The sequence below is a fragment of the Sander vitreus genome, chromosome 6 (genome assembly GCF_031162955.1).
Source record: "Sander vitreus isolate 19-12246 chromosome 6, sanVit1, whole genome shotgun sequence".
In the NCBI taxonomy this organism is placed as follows: Eukaryota; Metazoa; Chordata; class Actinopteri; order Perciformes; family Percidae; genus Sander; species Sander vitreus.
In genome coordinates, this window is record NC_135860.1 from 18,526,328 (window position 1) to 18,541,532 (window position 15,205).

Sequence of the window (15,205 nt, forward strand, 5' to 3'; positions counted from 1 at the left end):
AAATGTGAGGACACTAGCTGTCCAAAAAGGGCCTGTTTCTGTTCTTCTCCTGGTATTTCTGGTATGATTTAGTACAGGAGGCAGTGCGGCAGTTAGGGACATGGCTTCACTTGGAAACTCACTGTGCCTCGTGTGAATGTCAGATTGCCTCCCTAAGCACATTGTTGAGAAAACTCAGATTGGACACATAGTCTGGCTAGCTGTCTCAATTTACCATGCAGCGATCTGAGGAGCAGTTAACCATAGTCCTCATAAATCTACCGGAGTTTAAAATTCCAACACAAAGAAAGCAGAAGGAAACGGGCATACATGCATCCAGCACGGCTATCAAATTGTAAAACATGAGTGTGACTGAATAAAGTAAATACAAGATAAATGATTCCACCATTGTTCATAAAAGTGTGTTCATTTTAGAAAATATATTCAGCAATACACCTGTATACTGTTCAACCATTCAGCTATAAATTTATAGTTCAAGTTAAGTATTTTTTAATCGCCTGACTGATTATACTGTATGTCGGGGACACTGTATGCAAGTCTGATTCATTTCCATTTATAGAGAGGCTGCATGCAGCTGCAACAACAACAGGAGGCTGAGAGGGTACATACTCATCATAACACTGCAGAGAAACATTTTAGACAAAGACTTCCACAAGTCAACAATGCAATAAGCTTTTATGAATACCAACAGTATGAGCTGTGTAAGCCACAAAGAGTCTTGCCTGTTAAGACTTTCAATTTTTCAGGTTTTCAAGACAAAGTAGACAAAATTATAGCAGCATTTAACCTGCCATTAACACACTACTGAGTATAGTGTGAACTTAATGGAAAGATTCCAGCAATGCCTGACAGAGATGTAATTATGTCCAAATGTTCGGCCGTGTAGTGAAAGGAATTCATACTGACAGTCACTTTAACTCCTGAGGTCTGTTTGTTTTGAAGCAGATGGAGTTACGTGATTGGACGGTGCCTGTATGTGGCTGTCAGTGATGGACTGGCGCACGTGTTCTCAAGAGAGAGACTTTAACATCTATACTGAGTTCACATCACAGTGTGTCTTTGATCAACTTGACATGGCATGTCAAGCCGCAAATTTACTGTATAGATGTATAGGTCTTGTCAGAAAAACGGAAAGCAAACCATCAATGACCCAGTCCTGATGCAGACATACTGTACCTTGCAAATCCAACACATCACTTTAAAGTATTGCGTCAAAAATAAACAGGTGAGCTAAATTAACACTTAATTTATCATAAGCATCTGAACATAACCTCATAATTTAGTATACGTTCTTATAACATAATTCATTATTTTGATTTATGATGGAGTCAAAACTGCATCTTCAATCCCAAATTCCAGACAGTTTTTGAAATAGTTTTGTAAAGGTCAAATTTGGCAAAGAAACACAATTAAAAGACTTTAACATCACATCCAGTCTATTTAAATCCAGGATTTAACAAATATGCAGACTTGGTTTTTTTCTATAACTGGTTGTAATTTAAAGGTTTAGGTCTTCAAAATGTCATCTCTATTGCAGTGACCCCATCAGATTGATTTCCCCCAAGCTACAAGGTCCAACATTGGCATAAAAGTAGAAGTGTATTGGAAAAGCTAAGGCTATAATAATAAGCCTAGATTGGCTAGAAATAAAACATGTGCAAAACTACATATCTAAATCTATTTACTTTTATTTAAAGACAATTTGCTATGACCGTATAAATTATTTTTAATTTGCATGTTGCCATTATTTGAGAGCATTATTCACTTTGGGTATAGTAAGAAGTGTTATTGTTTCAACAGCTTTTATTTTCTCATATCTCTTCTCACCAACTGTTAGGGACACAGATGTCACAGAGCAGAGCAGCTGCCACTAAGTGAGAAATATGGTGAATTATGTTGCAGGATCCACGAAGAAATTGTTACAGCAAGTTATATATTTATTTATACTTGCTTGTTTGAAATGATCAATTAGAAGTCCCAGTTAATTGAATTTTGGTTTTTATGTGTCACTTTGAAGTTGAATTTCAGGTGATATCTTTCTGCTTACTTTTAGATTCCAGGATAAAAGAGGGATGATGATTATAACACCAGTACACCAGTGTAGAATTACACAGTCAGTGTTGATGCTTTCTGAGCTTTACATGCAAAACAGCAGAGGACTTATAATGGTGAAATGATGCAGAAGAAATAAATGAATGTGGTTTCGACTCACAGGAAACCAGATGGTGGATACTTAGCCAGAGGGTGGCCAAGAAGCTTTTCCTTTCTATAATTTCTACAGACCATATTTCTCACATTACCACCGCATTTTATATTATTTATATATCAAATGTACTGCATGCAGTCCAATATCTTCAGACACACAGAATTGATGGAGTATAATTTGCACATTGTTCAAGGCACAAACATATTTCTCATCAAGTATGTCAAATTCAGTAATGTTTAGGACATTTATTTGTTTTGTCTGGCTTTAATATTGTCCTGTTAATCTTCAGCAGCACTTTCCTCTGGCTTTACCAGTAACAAACAAGCATCTAATTTACATGTGATCAGTAACCTGAAAGAAAAGATTCAATATTTAGAAATGATGCTGCCTGTGTTTTAAGTTATTATGACTTGTTGCCATCTACTGTATGTTTTCAGTGGTGCAACAGAAAATAACACAAATGCAATTCCACATTTTTCATTAATAACATCTTTCTTTTAAAGAATATTTATCTGTTCAATGATTTACAGATTGTTTTCATAATTATTAGCATGTCGATTGTATGTATTTAAACTTGGCTCTCTTAGAATATTAGTAATGTACTGTGTAATGCAAATTGTAAATCCCATGCTCAGTTTTTATTTATTTCTTCAGTTTAGTCAGTCTCTACGAGTTTATTGAAATGATTAAAAAAAAACTAGATACTGATACAAATGTAAAGAACTTTAGTAAACCTCAGTTAGTATGGCAAAAAAAATCTAAACCATACATGAAGGCAAACAGTATATTCTGTGCCACAAGACATTAATGATGATAATGATGATGATGATGATGATGATATGGGAAGTGACTCTGAATAAGGCTGATTGTTAAAATTCCATTGTACTGATGATTTATGCAGTTTTATTAGATATATACAAAGTGAACTGCTGTAGTATGCAAAGCATATTAATTGGATGGTATTTCCATCATGACAGCACCTTGATCATTATTGATGTGTTAACAGTCATCAGACTGACAATTATGCTCGGTCTTCAATTCCACATAAAGCAAACCCTGATTATTAGCTCATGCTTACAAATCTCAAAATGTCAAGTAAAAATTGTAAGAACACTATTATCAGTTAACCTTATTAGCTGCAATAATTTATAACACTCCCCAATTATAGAAAATAAATGCAGTACATTATGCCAGGACAAAAAAACCTGGTCTCATCTGGAAGGCATCAGCAGAACTGAAATTTAGAAGAAAAGAAAAATATTTATATATTTGTTTTTATTAATTAATTGTAAGTACAAAAGATATGAGTACTTAAAACAAATGTCGGGGAAAAAACCTACCTTCCATCGGTTACCACACTCATTACACAGTACAAATGTGGTCATTGGCTCATCAGCACTGCGTGTCTGCACCTAAAACACGCACGCGCACACGCGCACACACACACACACACACACACAGACACACACACACACACACAGTAGTTTTTGTATGCATGAACATTGAATAAAATTCAAACACAATCACTTACTCCTAATTACTTGATTCTTAATGGAATAAAAAAATCAACATTACAGACAGGTTACCAGACATCCATTCCTTTGATATCTGATACTAAAACATTTATAAAAACAGCTTTTGAACTCAGACAAAGAGATAATTACTGCATCCACCTGCTTCTCATAACTGAACATACACGCAAAATATCACTGGAAAAAAACCCTCTATGAAAAGGTCAGGGAATCACACTGTTTTTCAAGGGAAGTTCAAAATAAATACACGTTTATTTCATACACCCCCACAATGTAACCTTCCTTTGGTTTTCTTCCCCCTTCATTGACTTCTGCACACAACCCCTCTTACTACTTTGTATGAAATACTTTAAACATACTTTTTCCCTTTCTCTAATGATTTATTTTTCTTTGTTAAAACGCCACATCAACACTAAGTTGCAAGATTAAAATAAAAAAAATAAAAAACACACACACATACACACACACACACACACACACACACACACACACACACACACCTGTCTCTGCCTGTCTCTGCCTCTAAAAGTCCCATTAGAGCTAAAATAACTTAAAGTGAGGTTTACTGTAACAACATAGCGAGAGGTTGTACATGTGAAATAAGTAAGTTTGTGATTGTTTGTGCGTGTGTCTGCATGTGCATGTAGAGTGCCTGTTTACCTGGTTGTAGGTACAGTTCTTCTTCCTGCACTTGCCGCACTGCAGCAGGTCGGTGGTGGTGCCACCAGTTTTGGCCATTTGGTGCTCCCTGATGGCCTCCTGGGTGAGAACGTTCCTCAGCTTTCTCAACTCGTCACTGGCCATCTCCTGCATAAAGACAGAGATGTGATAAAATGGAGCAGAGGGACATAAAAACAAATCTATTCACCATGAAAGGAGTTCATCAATGGCTTAGTGTGCCGTTGCAGCGTTCTGTACCTCAGCAGACATGCTGGCGATGCGGCTCAAGTCAATGCTTCCTGCGAGGACGTTTCTGCGTAGCCCAGGGTTCTTTGGGTCCTTCAGGTTGCTGATGCGACTGCGGACTCTGTTTTTGTATTTCATATCAGTGGCCTTTGTCTCCTGGTAGATATGTGCGACTGGGCAGTCAAGGGACATAGTAATGGTTTCAAATGGGATACCTTCCATTTGGATAATCAGTGAATGAATTGCTGATTAGTCAAACCAATCACGACAGCAAATAATCAGCTAAATTGAAGGATATGATCTTCAATCTCTGCAGCCATGCTGTCACAGTTAGTTCCAAAATCCTTGAAGTCGTCTGTGAAGACCAGTAAAAAAGAAATCATGTTAATAAACTGCACACTAGTGAGATTTGTGTGTATTCCTTATGCAGTATATGGCTGCTACGTTCCACTATCCAGAGCTGTTTTTGTATGTTACTTTGTCAGCATATTTAGAGCACATGAGCTGCTGTAGTGTGTACTCTCTGTGGTTAAGTGTACTATCAGCCTCACTGTTTGTGCGCAAGGCAGCTGCCAACATCTCAATGCACTTGTCTCTGACGGAGTCTCCGGTAGCGAGGTGAGGGGATAGCGGACCCCCGGCAGAACTGAAGCTGGGTGACATAGGGCTGGTCGGGGTGGTGGGAGTTTTAGGGGTATCAATTTTGCCCTTCCTGCAGAAAAGGAGACATCAAAGCAAAGTGTGTGAAGCATCACATCTGGTGGATTTGGCCTGATTAGAATGGAAAGAGAGGCGTCCAAACTGAGCCTGGGATTTGAACGAGTGATTCTTTTCTGAAGCATTGCATTTTTCAAACCTTTTGTGACATTACATCTTACTAAATATATGTAAAGGACAAAGATGAGGCCCTTTCCACATGTCAACTGAATCCCATTCATCACTGGCAAGCAGCCATAATTATTATTTTTGTCCATTTGGGGAAAGCGGAACACACTGACATATTATCACCTTATAAAGAGGACATGGCTAACGTGTTAGCAAACAATTGCCGATTTACACATCCAGCAGTAATAACAAAAGCATTGACTTGGATTTTGTGTTTTTGGCCACCTGTACCTGCAGAATGTGAGACCAATATTCCCTCGGTTTTAGCTCTGTTTTCCTCTCCTAAAACATATTGCAGCGTACTGTGAATTCTTTGGTGAGTTTATCACTAAAAACATCTGGATGTTGCTGGAAACCAGGCTGATGAGAGCCATGAGACTAAACCAAACAGTACAGTTGCAGGCTATGAAACCAAAAGAATAACTGAAATGCTAAAAACGTTCCTTAGCCGAGCTGAGGGGAACCTGCAGAGTGTTAGGATAATTATCTGTGCCAAATAGCAACATCCAGTCCATTATCATTAATCTTATATTTCATAAAATGGCCCTCCTTACTTAAAATGAGTGTACCTAAGCCAGATTGAGTATCATCAGAATACATTGTAATACTCAAACTACAATGACTTGAATATTGTTTAAATAAAGAAATACCTTTCAATACCGTCAGTAGAGGGCTTCCTCTGTGGAGGTCCAGGCTGAGAAGTCTTAGAGCCATGAGACTCTCTTCTGTAATATAAAGTCAACAGCATCATCGTCATGCTTTCCACTGAAACAAACTTGTGAAACTAAACAAATCATTTACCTTTCAACTGTTAGCTTCTTTGCTGGGGGTGGGCTGTATTTCTTTGAATCGATGGATTCCCGCCTACAGTGAGTAATGCACTTTTAGTAAATTTGGATTTATTTACAATGTTTAGTTCTCTTTCATTTCCAAGTATGAGAAGTGGATACAAGTCCTACCTGTCAGGTTTGAAGTCAACTGATTGACGTTTAACAGGTTGGCCAGGCTTTGAGTCGCAGGAGTCCTTCCTGAAAACAAAAGAGATAGAGTTGTGACACCGACACCAATCAAATACACATTATGTCGGAAGCAGCATAAATTCAGATGCAATGTCCAGGGGAATTTATTTTCCTGCTCCTGCACACCTGTGTTTTTCCTTTTTGACATCCAAACTGGGACTTTTGGGAAGTGGTGGTTTAGAGTCAGATGAATCTTTCCTGACAAAAGGAAACATTTGTTTGATTCTCGAACAAATCCACTCGCAGACAGTAAAAGTATGCATTGAAAACAGAAAAAAAACACACAACCACCATGTTTCACAGCTTAACAAGCATTTTCACAATCGTGACTGGCCAACCTTTCTCTCTTGGCTTCATCGGAGTGTTTTTTAGGCACTTTGCTATCCGATGAGTCTTTCCTGCAAAAAGAAAACAGTCTTTGTACCAACAAAATATCTCCTTCTAGACTCTTTGTTCTTTTTACAGTAAGTTACTGTACACCAGCTTTAAAGCTACATTGTGTAAGAATTTCTCCTTCATCTAGCGGAGAAATTGTATATGATAACCAACTGAATATTACTTTCTAACCCTTCCCATTCCGAGCATGTTTTAACTCCTACGGTGGCCGAACCCGAAATTAGCTCTTAGTATCTCCATCGTTTACACGCAGCTGTTCTAGCCACTCCAATATTAACTCTTGTTGCTCTGCCTGTCGCATTGTCGTTTTAATTCTCTTTTTCCCTCCCGGCTGGCATTCGTCACGGTGCCACTGAATCTAAAAGCGTGAAAGGCAGAGGTATGTCCCTCTTTGGCAAAGGTATTTTAAAGACGGAGGCACTACATGGCAGCCGTCATTCGAGCGACTCGCTCGTATGTATTCTGAATGATTCTGAATGGCAGATTCTATGCTTACGAGAATACTTTGATTAGTTGGTGGAAGTAATTACACATGAATGAGCACATATTTGTGAAAGAACAAAGGGGGTTTTGCTAAGAATCAACTCCACAAATTACACAATGTAGGTTTAATTAAAGATGTGAATGATTTCCTACTATATCAGGATGGGAGAATAATAGTAAAATAGTGGAAAAGTATAAACCTTAAATCTGTAAACCTTAGACAGTATATCCTTTGAAATGCCATCAATCTACCCGTTATATGGACAAATGTGTTCAATTAACTTCACAACATTTTTTATTCTTTATTTCCTTTGTAGCCACGTAAAAAGAAAAAGGCTTTATCACCGATACAACTCTCATAACAGCACTACACACTGCATTACCGTCATGTACTATATATATATATATATATATATATATATAACAGCAAAGTATTTTTTTCAAGGATGAATGAGAGACAGAATAATTCCCAGATCCCGGACCTGTCTTTCTTCATGTGATCTGACGTCTTCTTCTGTGGAAGAGGTTTATAGTCTGACGACTCCTTTTTGCTGTAGCAAACAACACAAGGACTTAATGCAGAGAAGAAAACTCACAGGTCACAGGTTATTTCTTCAAAACAATCCTCCCAGATACTTCAAGGCAGTGACTACATGTGGCCTGTAATGAGAACTCGATCTGTACCAGACCTCTCTTTTTTCCCGTCCAGTGAGGGACGCTTCGGTTGAGCAGGTGGGGGATGCAGGTGAAGAGGAAGTGGAGGAAGAGGAGCATTGGGGTCAGGAGGCTCTTTTCTAAATGAAACAAAACCTTTTGAGCTGATCTGAGTCACTTTATGATGAGAGTGGATTATTATCAGCAAATATGAATGTGAGGCATTGCAGTGGGCATGCAGACCCTGACCTGGGTGGAGGAGGATGAAGGTGAAGAGGAAGAGGAGCAAATGGAGCATTTGGGTCCGGTGTAAGTTTCCTAATGTAAAAAATTTACATTTGTTTAATGTTTCCACAAAAATCTCACTCTTCTCTTCACTAAACGCACTCAAACATGCACCGAAGTACGCCTGACCTCTCTTTCTTTACTTCCAGTGAATGTCGCCTAGCCGGCGGAGAGGCCGGTTGAGGAGCATGAGGAAGAGGATGTCGGGAGGAAGGGTCTTTACTGTCCTTTCTGAACAAATGTCACAACAGTACAGGTCAGAACTCAAGAGTCCCCGATGCTGTTCGAGCTAAATACAAAATCTTTTTAATAAAGCCACACCTGACTGACCCATCACAGCATGCACCATGCACAGTGGGGATCCTGTAAGGCCATGAGTCTGGTTATAAAACTGTAGGAACAAATGTCACGGCTAATGAGTGAATCAGAAACAGTTAGGGCATGCAGTAATATTTCAGTCCATCATGCTCTTCATATCAGGCAATGTAACAGTCCTGACCTGTCTTTTTTCAGGTCCACAGAGGGGCGTTTGACCGAGAGAGGAGGCCGAGCAGATCGAGGAGGAGAGGGGAACCGGGTGGGATACAGAACACTGCTGTCCATCACTCCTTTCCTGAAATAAATAATTCAATCTGAAGCTCTGTTGCATGTTTTGATGTGTAGTAATCAGTTTTGAGCCACCTCCGTCTCACCTTTCAAATATTGATTTGTGAAAGGCAGGTTTCTCTCTCTGGGGTTCAGTTGGCGGTCTCTCTCGTTGCGGTGATTTTATTGGCCTCTCATGTCTGCTTTCTTCTCTTTGTTTATCCTTCTTCATGTCATCTGTGTAGCTGTGCTTCTTGGGCTCCTCTGGGTATTTTTCCTTTTTGACTTCTTCCATGTGTCTCATCTTCTTTGGCTCTCCTAACGGTCTTTCTTTTCTCGGTTCTGGTCTGTGTTTCTCACTCTGCAGGTCTTGTAAATGCTTCTGTTTCTTGTTATTCAATTCCACGTGTCGTTTTTTGGGTTCTTCTAAATGCTCCTCTTTTCTGATTTCTTGGGGATGTTTCTCATTTTGGGGCTCCTCCGGGTGCTTTTCATCACTTGGGTCATCTGCGTGTCTCTTTTTGTTTAAGTGTTCATTATTATGTTTTCCTTTCCGGTTTTTATCGGGGTGTTTTTTGTCAGGATCTGAGTCATGTTTCGGTTTGACGTCAAGTCTCCTGTGACTAACAGAAACAAAGGTTCATCAAGTAATTTGGGGTGTCAAACTAATTTGTGGTATTAAAATCTCTGACCAGCATAGGTAATGTTGTAATTACCCCCCCCCCCACAGAACATATTCCGGTCAGAATGGGGCATTAGAAGAGAATCCAGTGTTTTAGATGAAAACGTCATGCAAAAACAAATAGGACATCACGACTTTCAAAGCCTTTTTTAGAAATGTCCAAGATTTGCACTTGCAAACATGACTAGCTTGACCAAATTACAGCTTCAGTAACAGAAGCATCCATCATCACTTGTGCCCAGACTTTAAGGTTCCTTTCTAATGTCATGGTCTAACCACAGAAATATCCAAGCAAGCACATTAGTACAAGAACCATTATTTATAATTGATCTTTTTACACACTCAAAAAAAACAATACTGATTGGTCAATTACGGCATTCTACAGTCTGTTATTTCTTAAAGGCAGACTGCGACTATAAATAACAGACCGCTGCTATGGACACAGTTCTCTGGAGGACCATTTTTAAATCAATAAAATCATTTTTAAATTAACATTTTTGGGTCAAATTATTGATATCTTTAGTAAGTAGCTGTGTACTAAGCGGCAGAGCAGGCAGGTCATTATTGCAAACTGAACCCCTTCAATTCGCAATAATGACTGGCTCGCTCTACATTATCCCTTACCTGTTAGAACAGATAGATACATTTGATGGTGTGCTGCTAGAAAATCTGACATAAAATGAGGCTTCTTTTATTTTTTTTTATTTTTTTTTTATTCTTTTGAATTCTAATTCTAAAGCACTGTCCTTGGTTCTTTGTCTGGACACTTAAATGACGTAAATTCACTTACAGCTGTCAGCGGGTAGAAAACTCTACCGGAAAATAGAGTAATTTAAAAGCTTCCATGGCAAACAAACAACAAATGTCTTTACATACTGATTTACTCCTGGATAAGCTGCTACAGTGTAACTACTGACACTTTTTTCAGCTTTTAATTTCTTAATTGCTTTTTGACAGAGCTGCTGAGGCTCAGCTATTTTTCAAGGCAGGTTAATTGGTATACACATGCAGTAGTTTGGACAACGGTCATAATACATAAACATGTACAAAAACTATAGGTCTGGTGTAGCGCGATGTGACGTGTATATGACAAACATCTCACCATTCCACCGAACATCTGCATTTCCATCTCAATTCCATGTCATTTTAGATTAAATTAAAGCAGTTAGGTCACATTCACCACTCCATTTGCTTCATATAGCCTCTGCTTCTGTGTTAAACATCATGTCAGCTGTGGAGTTTCTGTGGGGCAGCTGTTAAAGTACTGACCTGCTTTGTGTCTCAGAGGGGGAGCTGTTTGGAGACACGGCTGTTTTACTGGAATCCAAACCGTTCTTCATTTCAGATGGTTTCTCAGAGTCTGTGTGAGCGTTTGCGTGGAAGGGGGAATCATATCAGCAAATCATTCACTTCATGGATGTATTTATTGCACAAACAACTATTTAACTGCTCAGTGAATCAATGTATCAAAATCAAGTACCCAGAAGTCTTTTCCAGTCTTTTATGAGGATCTTTGCCAAGGCAATGACTTCCTCGTCTGTGCAGTGCTTCCTAATACCGTTCACAGACATGCCGATCCTCGTTTCCTAAAACGATCAAAAATGTACACTGTGAGCTTTAAAAACCATGCTGTTTGTCTTGGTGGTGTATGACTAAGAATGAGTTAATTGTACTCCAGTATAAACTATACACTGGACAGTATACCAACCTGGAGAAGTTTGAGTGTCATATTGAAACCTTTCAGTTCCCTCAGCAGGTCCATGGCGCCCTCCTGCACACACAACAGAGTCAACGGACAACTTCATTTAGACTTTTAATTTATAAATCTTGAATGTTTGTTTAGAAATATAATGAAAAATGCTGATTTGATCGCAAATGAAAATATTTTTAAAAAAACTAAAAAAAGAAACCACAAACTGATAAGTGAGCAGTTACAGTTTCACTTCTGTATTTTTAGATTTCCGTCATTCTTTTAGACAAATACATATTGATTCCATAAATTCAAAAAATATCTCAGAACAGGCATTACATGAGAATTTCTGTGATTGTTTGCTTTATTCTAGAAATCATAGTTTTTTCAGTTTTTATTGACTACTGCATTGTCGTTTACAGCTGTGCAAGAACGCCATGAAACTACGTCCTGTCACAACACACACACAAACATATACACACACTCGACCTTGCCCACAAGCCATGTTGTTTACTTTGTTGCATTAGTTCCCGTTCAATAACGAAACCACAAAAAACTTTGCAAAAACTTGCCAACGAGTCGACTAAAGTTGACCCAAATAGCGCTGCACACTCTGGGTCGACTGCGAGCGAAATGTCTGGAAACCCGCGCCAAACACCTGTTGACCATTTAACAGTACAGTCATGCTCATATTACAAATGTGCACACTTTTCCAATACACCGATTCAGACGAAATCAAACTTATTGTCATCGTAAATCTGGAGGATCCTTTTAAGAAGAGACATTTACGGCCCTTCTGCACACACTGCACGAGGTGGCAGGACAACACGCCACCTGTGGGTGTCAAAATACGGTCTCACCGTGTTATTTCGAGACACCATCTTGTCCAGTTTTTTTGCAATCCGAATGAGATCTTCCTCCCGCGTCATCGCTGCATTTACTCGACTATAAAGACTCAATAATATCGATTAGATCCTTGTTAAAATCCGTAAAATCTGGTCAAGACAATCTTGGATCCGCTGCAAGTCGGACTTTTCGCACGGCGCGAGCTCCATTCAGCCCAGAGGCGTGTCCTGCTGCAGGATCCCAGCTGACCTGCACGACAAATGACAACAACTAAATATAGGGGGTGAAGTGGACACATGGCACAGCACAAAAATCTAATTCTCAAGGTGATTCGTTTAAAGTTATTTCAAAGTGTCAGCTATTTCAGTACTTCCTCGTTTGTACTCATAACTCTTATTGTCTCTATATTCTGTCGTATGTATTGCTCTGTGTTTTGGCTGCATCATATCACCAGTTATTTGCACACCAGTGCCAGTTGCAGCTGTGCCAAAGTTCAGCCTGACACTGGATCACAGTCCTACAGTACTACATGTTTAGTACCTCACTCACAGCTTCAGCACTATAGATAACAAAGATGTATCAAATCTTTTTTTAAGCCATTGAAGTTTGTAGTCTGTGTGCAGATGTGTGGAAAACATCAGGCAACATTTTCACTTTTGTTAATGTTAAAACTGTTCCTATATTTGTTAATACGTGTTTGCCACCAGAGGGTGCTGTGATATAAGTGTATAACTTCACACAACTTCACAGCCCAACTGATCAGACCCTTTTATGGGAATTCACTTTTAAGATTCCTGCACCGACCATCACGTTTGCTTCTATTTGCTCCCATTCACCTCTCTCTCTCAGTGCAGGCTATCTGACCTCACATTGAGATTGTATAAAGATTGAGCTTTTTCAGTGGTATTTCTTCCTATTCTTTTCAAGAAAGCTGTTTTTCTGCAACATTTATTGGTAAAGTATGACTGAGACTGTATGAGCTGTTTTCCAAAAGAATGCAGAGACACCCAGCATTTGAAGTGATACTAAATGATCATATTGAACTGGAATGATATTATTTAAAATGACTTGAGCCTGTAATTGCACTGTGCTGCTAACAGTCTTCCTTTGAATCTTGTAGTGTACACAGTGAGTTAGTTGAGGTCGGTTTAACAAACATTCAGAGGATGAAATTACTTGAGATTACTTGAGCAAGTGCTTTCTACAAGGTCCTTTGTGTCCTTGTAAAAAAAAATTGTTTATCTATAGTCTCTGACAACTTCTTGGAAGCAACCACTTACAGACAGTTTTCATATCTTCCAGGGGAAACATGCTCCCACTCCTGAAAGGCATTAAGGCTTACTCCCACAGTCAACTGGGAACGGAGCCCCACCACAGGTCAGATCTTAGAGACATCCCTACTGCGGGATGTCTCCCCAGTTGTGGCAAGCGAAGGACATGAGAGATGCCAGTCGCAACAGTCTGTTTTTGAAGTTAGATCAAATATCAGTGGGATGAAGGGTTTGAGGTTTTAATTGGTTTGGATTTCTCTGTCTAGAAACTTACACATACACCAACCGTTTATATGGATGGTTTATGTAGACAGAAATGCTAATTGTATATCATTACAGAACAGTATTGGCTGGAGAACTTAAAAGTCTGCCCTAAAGGTAACGTGTAAGTGTGTGGATTTTTTTATACAACAGTTAAAACCCTAAATTAAAGCTGCAAGCAGCGATGGACGGGCTCTCGCTCCTCTGCGCGTGTCGGGGTCACTGGCAGACGCCGATCTTTGCGGCCGACACTGCAAATTGTCACCAATGAAAAGGGAACTCTCTGCTGAGTTCAATGATATCTCACACAAGACTCTACATCATACAGTTCTTTAGCTGGGAAACGGGGCAAGGCTAAAGCGTAGGGGGTGGGCCAAACCATGACTAATGAAAACGGAACTCTCTGCTGAGTTCAATGATACCTCACACAATAGTGTACATCAAACGGGTCATTAGTTATAAAAAGGGCCGTAGCGAAAGCATAGGCTCAAACCATGACCAATGACAAAGGAACTCTGCTGAGTTCAATGATACTTCACACAAGACTCTACCTTAAACGCTTCAAAAGTTATGAAAGGGGGCGTGGTCTGAGCAAGTGGGCGTGGTTAATTTATTGGGGGCTGCTCAGTATCACATGTAGACCACACATTATAAGTTTCATGAAAATCGAATGATGTTTGTCATATAAGGCTGATTTCCTGTTGCCAGCGGGGGGCGCTACAACTAAAAGTCAATATTGGCCTGTAAATGTCCTCAGGCCTGGACTTTTGTTGATCATGGGAAATTTCAAGCAGAATGGACAATGTACACTGTAGTTACAGCCACTTTCTCGTTCATCGCTAAACACTCAAAATGGCCGCCACGCCACACCCACACCGTTGGACGAAAAGTTTTGCTTTTAATAACTTTAATGTCTTAAGATGGCACAGACCAAATTTGAAGTCGATGAAATCTCTAGGAGGAGTTCGTTAAAGTACGACATGTGGAATTGGCCAAAATCGCACTAATTTCGAACTTTCAATTCAAAATGATGGACTTCCTGTTGGGTTTAGGGTATGACTTCAATGACGTCTTGACATGCTACATATGTGTACCAAGTTTCGTGAGTCTACGTTAAACGTACTGCAGGGGCTTAATTTATTTAATTTTGTAGGGGGCACTAGCGAGCCATTTTTGTGCGCCTATTCCCAAAACCCTTACAATACGTACATTTTCACCAGGCTTGATTCGACCGCCAATTTTGGTGAGTTTTTGAATATGTTAAGCTCCTCTAAAAGGCAATTAATTTGCTTTAATAATAATAATTCCTTCAGTTTCAATAGGGCCTTCACCGCTGTCAGTGCTCAGGCCCTAAATATGAAGCATGTCCTATTAATCTAAGAGCAAACTGTGATGTTCTTGTTTATGGTGCATGGATTTGAAGATAGCTTTGTTCATGATGGCAGGTGAAAGTACACTCTGAAAGCTTGTCTTGAGCAAAGAGTATTATCTCTTTACAACGCTC

The 15,205-nt window shown here is 39.3% G+C and overlaps 1 protein-coding gene across 5 annotated transcripts; it reads right to left on the minus strand.

Moving 5' to 3' along the window:
- Positions 1 to 2,822: 2,822 nt before the first annotated feature.
- tcea3 (transcription elongation factor A (SII), 3) lies at positions 2,823 to 12,457 on the minus strand. Of its 5 annotated transcripts, XM_078253310.1 has the most exons (19): positions 12,184 to 12,457; positions 11,896 to 11,981; positions 11,342 to 11,404; positions 11,114 to 11,219; positions 10,903 to 10,993; positions 8,331 to 8,399; positions 8,117 to 8,221; positions 7,910 to 7,978; positions 6,887 to 6,946; positions 6,675 to 6,746; positions 6,489 to 6,557; positions 6,331 to 6,393; positions 6,180 to 6,254; positions 5,196 to 5,356; positions 4,938 to 4,999; positions 4,657 to 4,806; positions 4,399 to 4,545; positions 3,547 to 3,618; positions 2,823 to 3,440 (listed from the first exon to the last, which is right to left on the minus strand). In XM_078253310.1, exons 3-19 carry the CDS (start codon positions 11,393 to 11,395, stop codon positions 3,432 to 3,434), a joined length of 1,434 nt encoding a protein of 477 aa, XP_078109436.1. In that variant the 5' UTR covers positions 11,396 to 11,404; positions 11,896 to 11,981; positions 12,184 to 12,457; the 3' UTR covers positions 2,823 to 3,431. The 5 variants fall into 5 exon arrangements, with proteins under 5 accessions (XP_078109436.1, XP_078109435.1, XP_078109437.1 ...); XM_078253309.1 differs by lacking the exon at positions 11,896 to 11,981 and having other exon boundaries at positions 12,184 to 12,454; XM_078253311.1 differs by lacking the exons at positions 8,117 to 8,221; positions 8,331 to 8,399; positions 11,896 to 11,981 and having other exon boundaries at positions 12,184 to 12,446.
- Between the last annotated feature and the right edge of the window lie 2,748 nt (positions 12,458 to 15,205).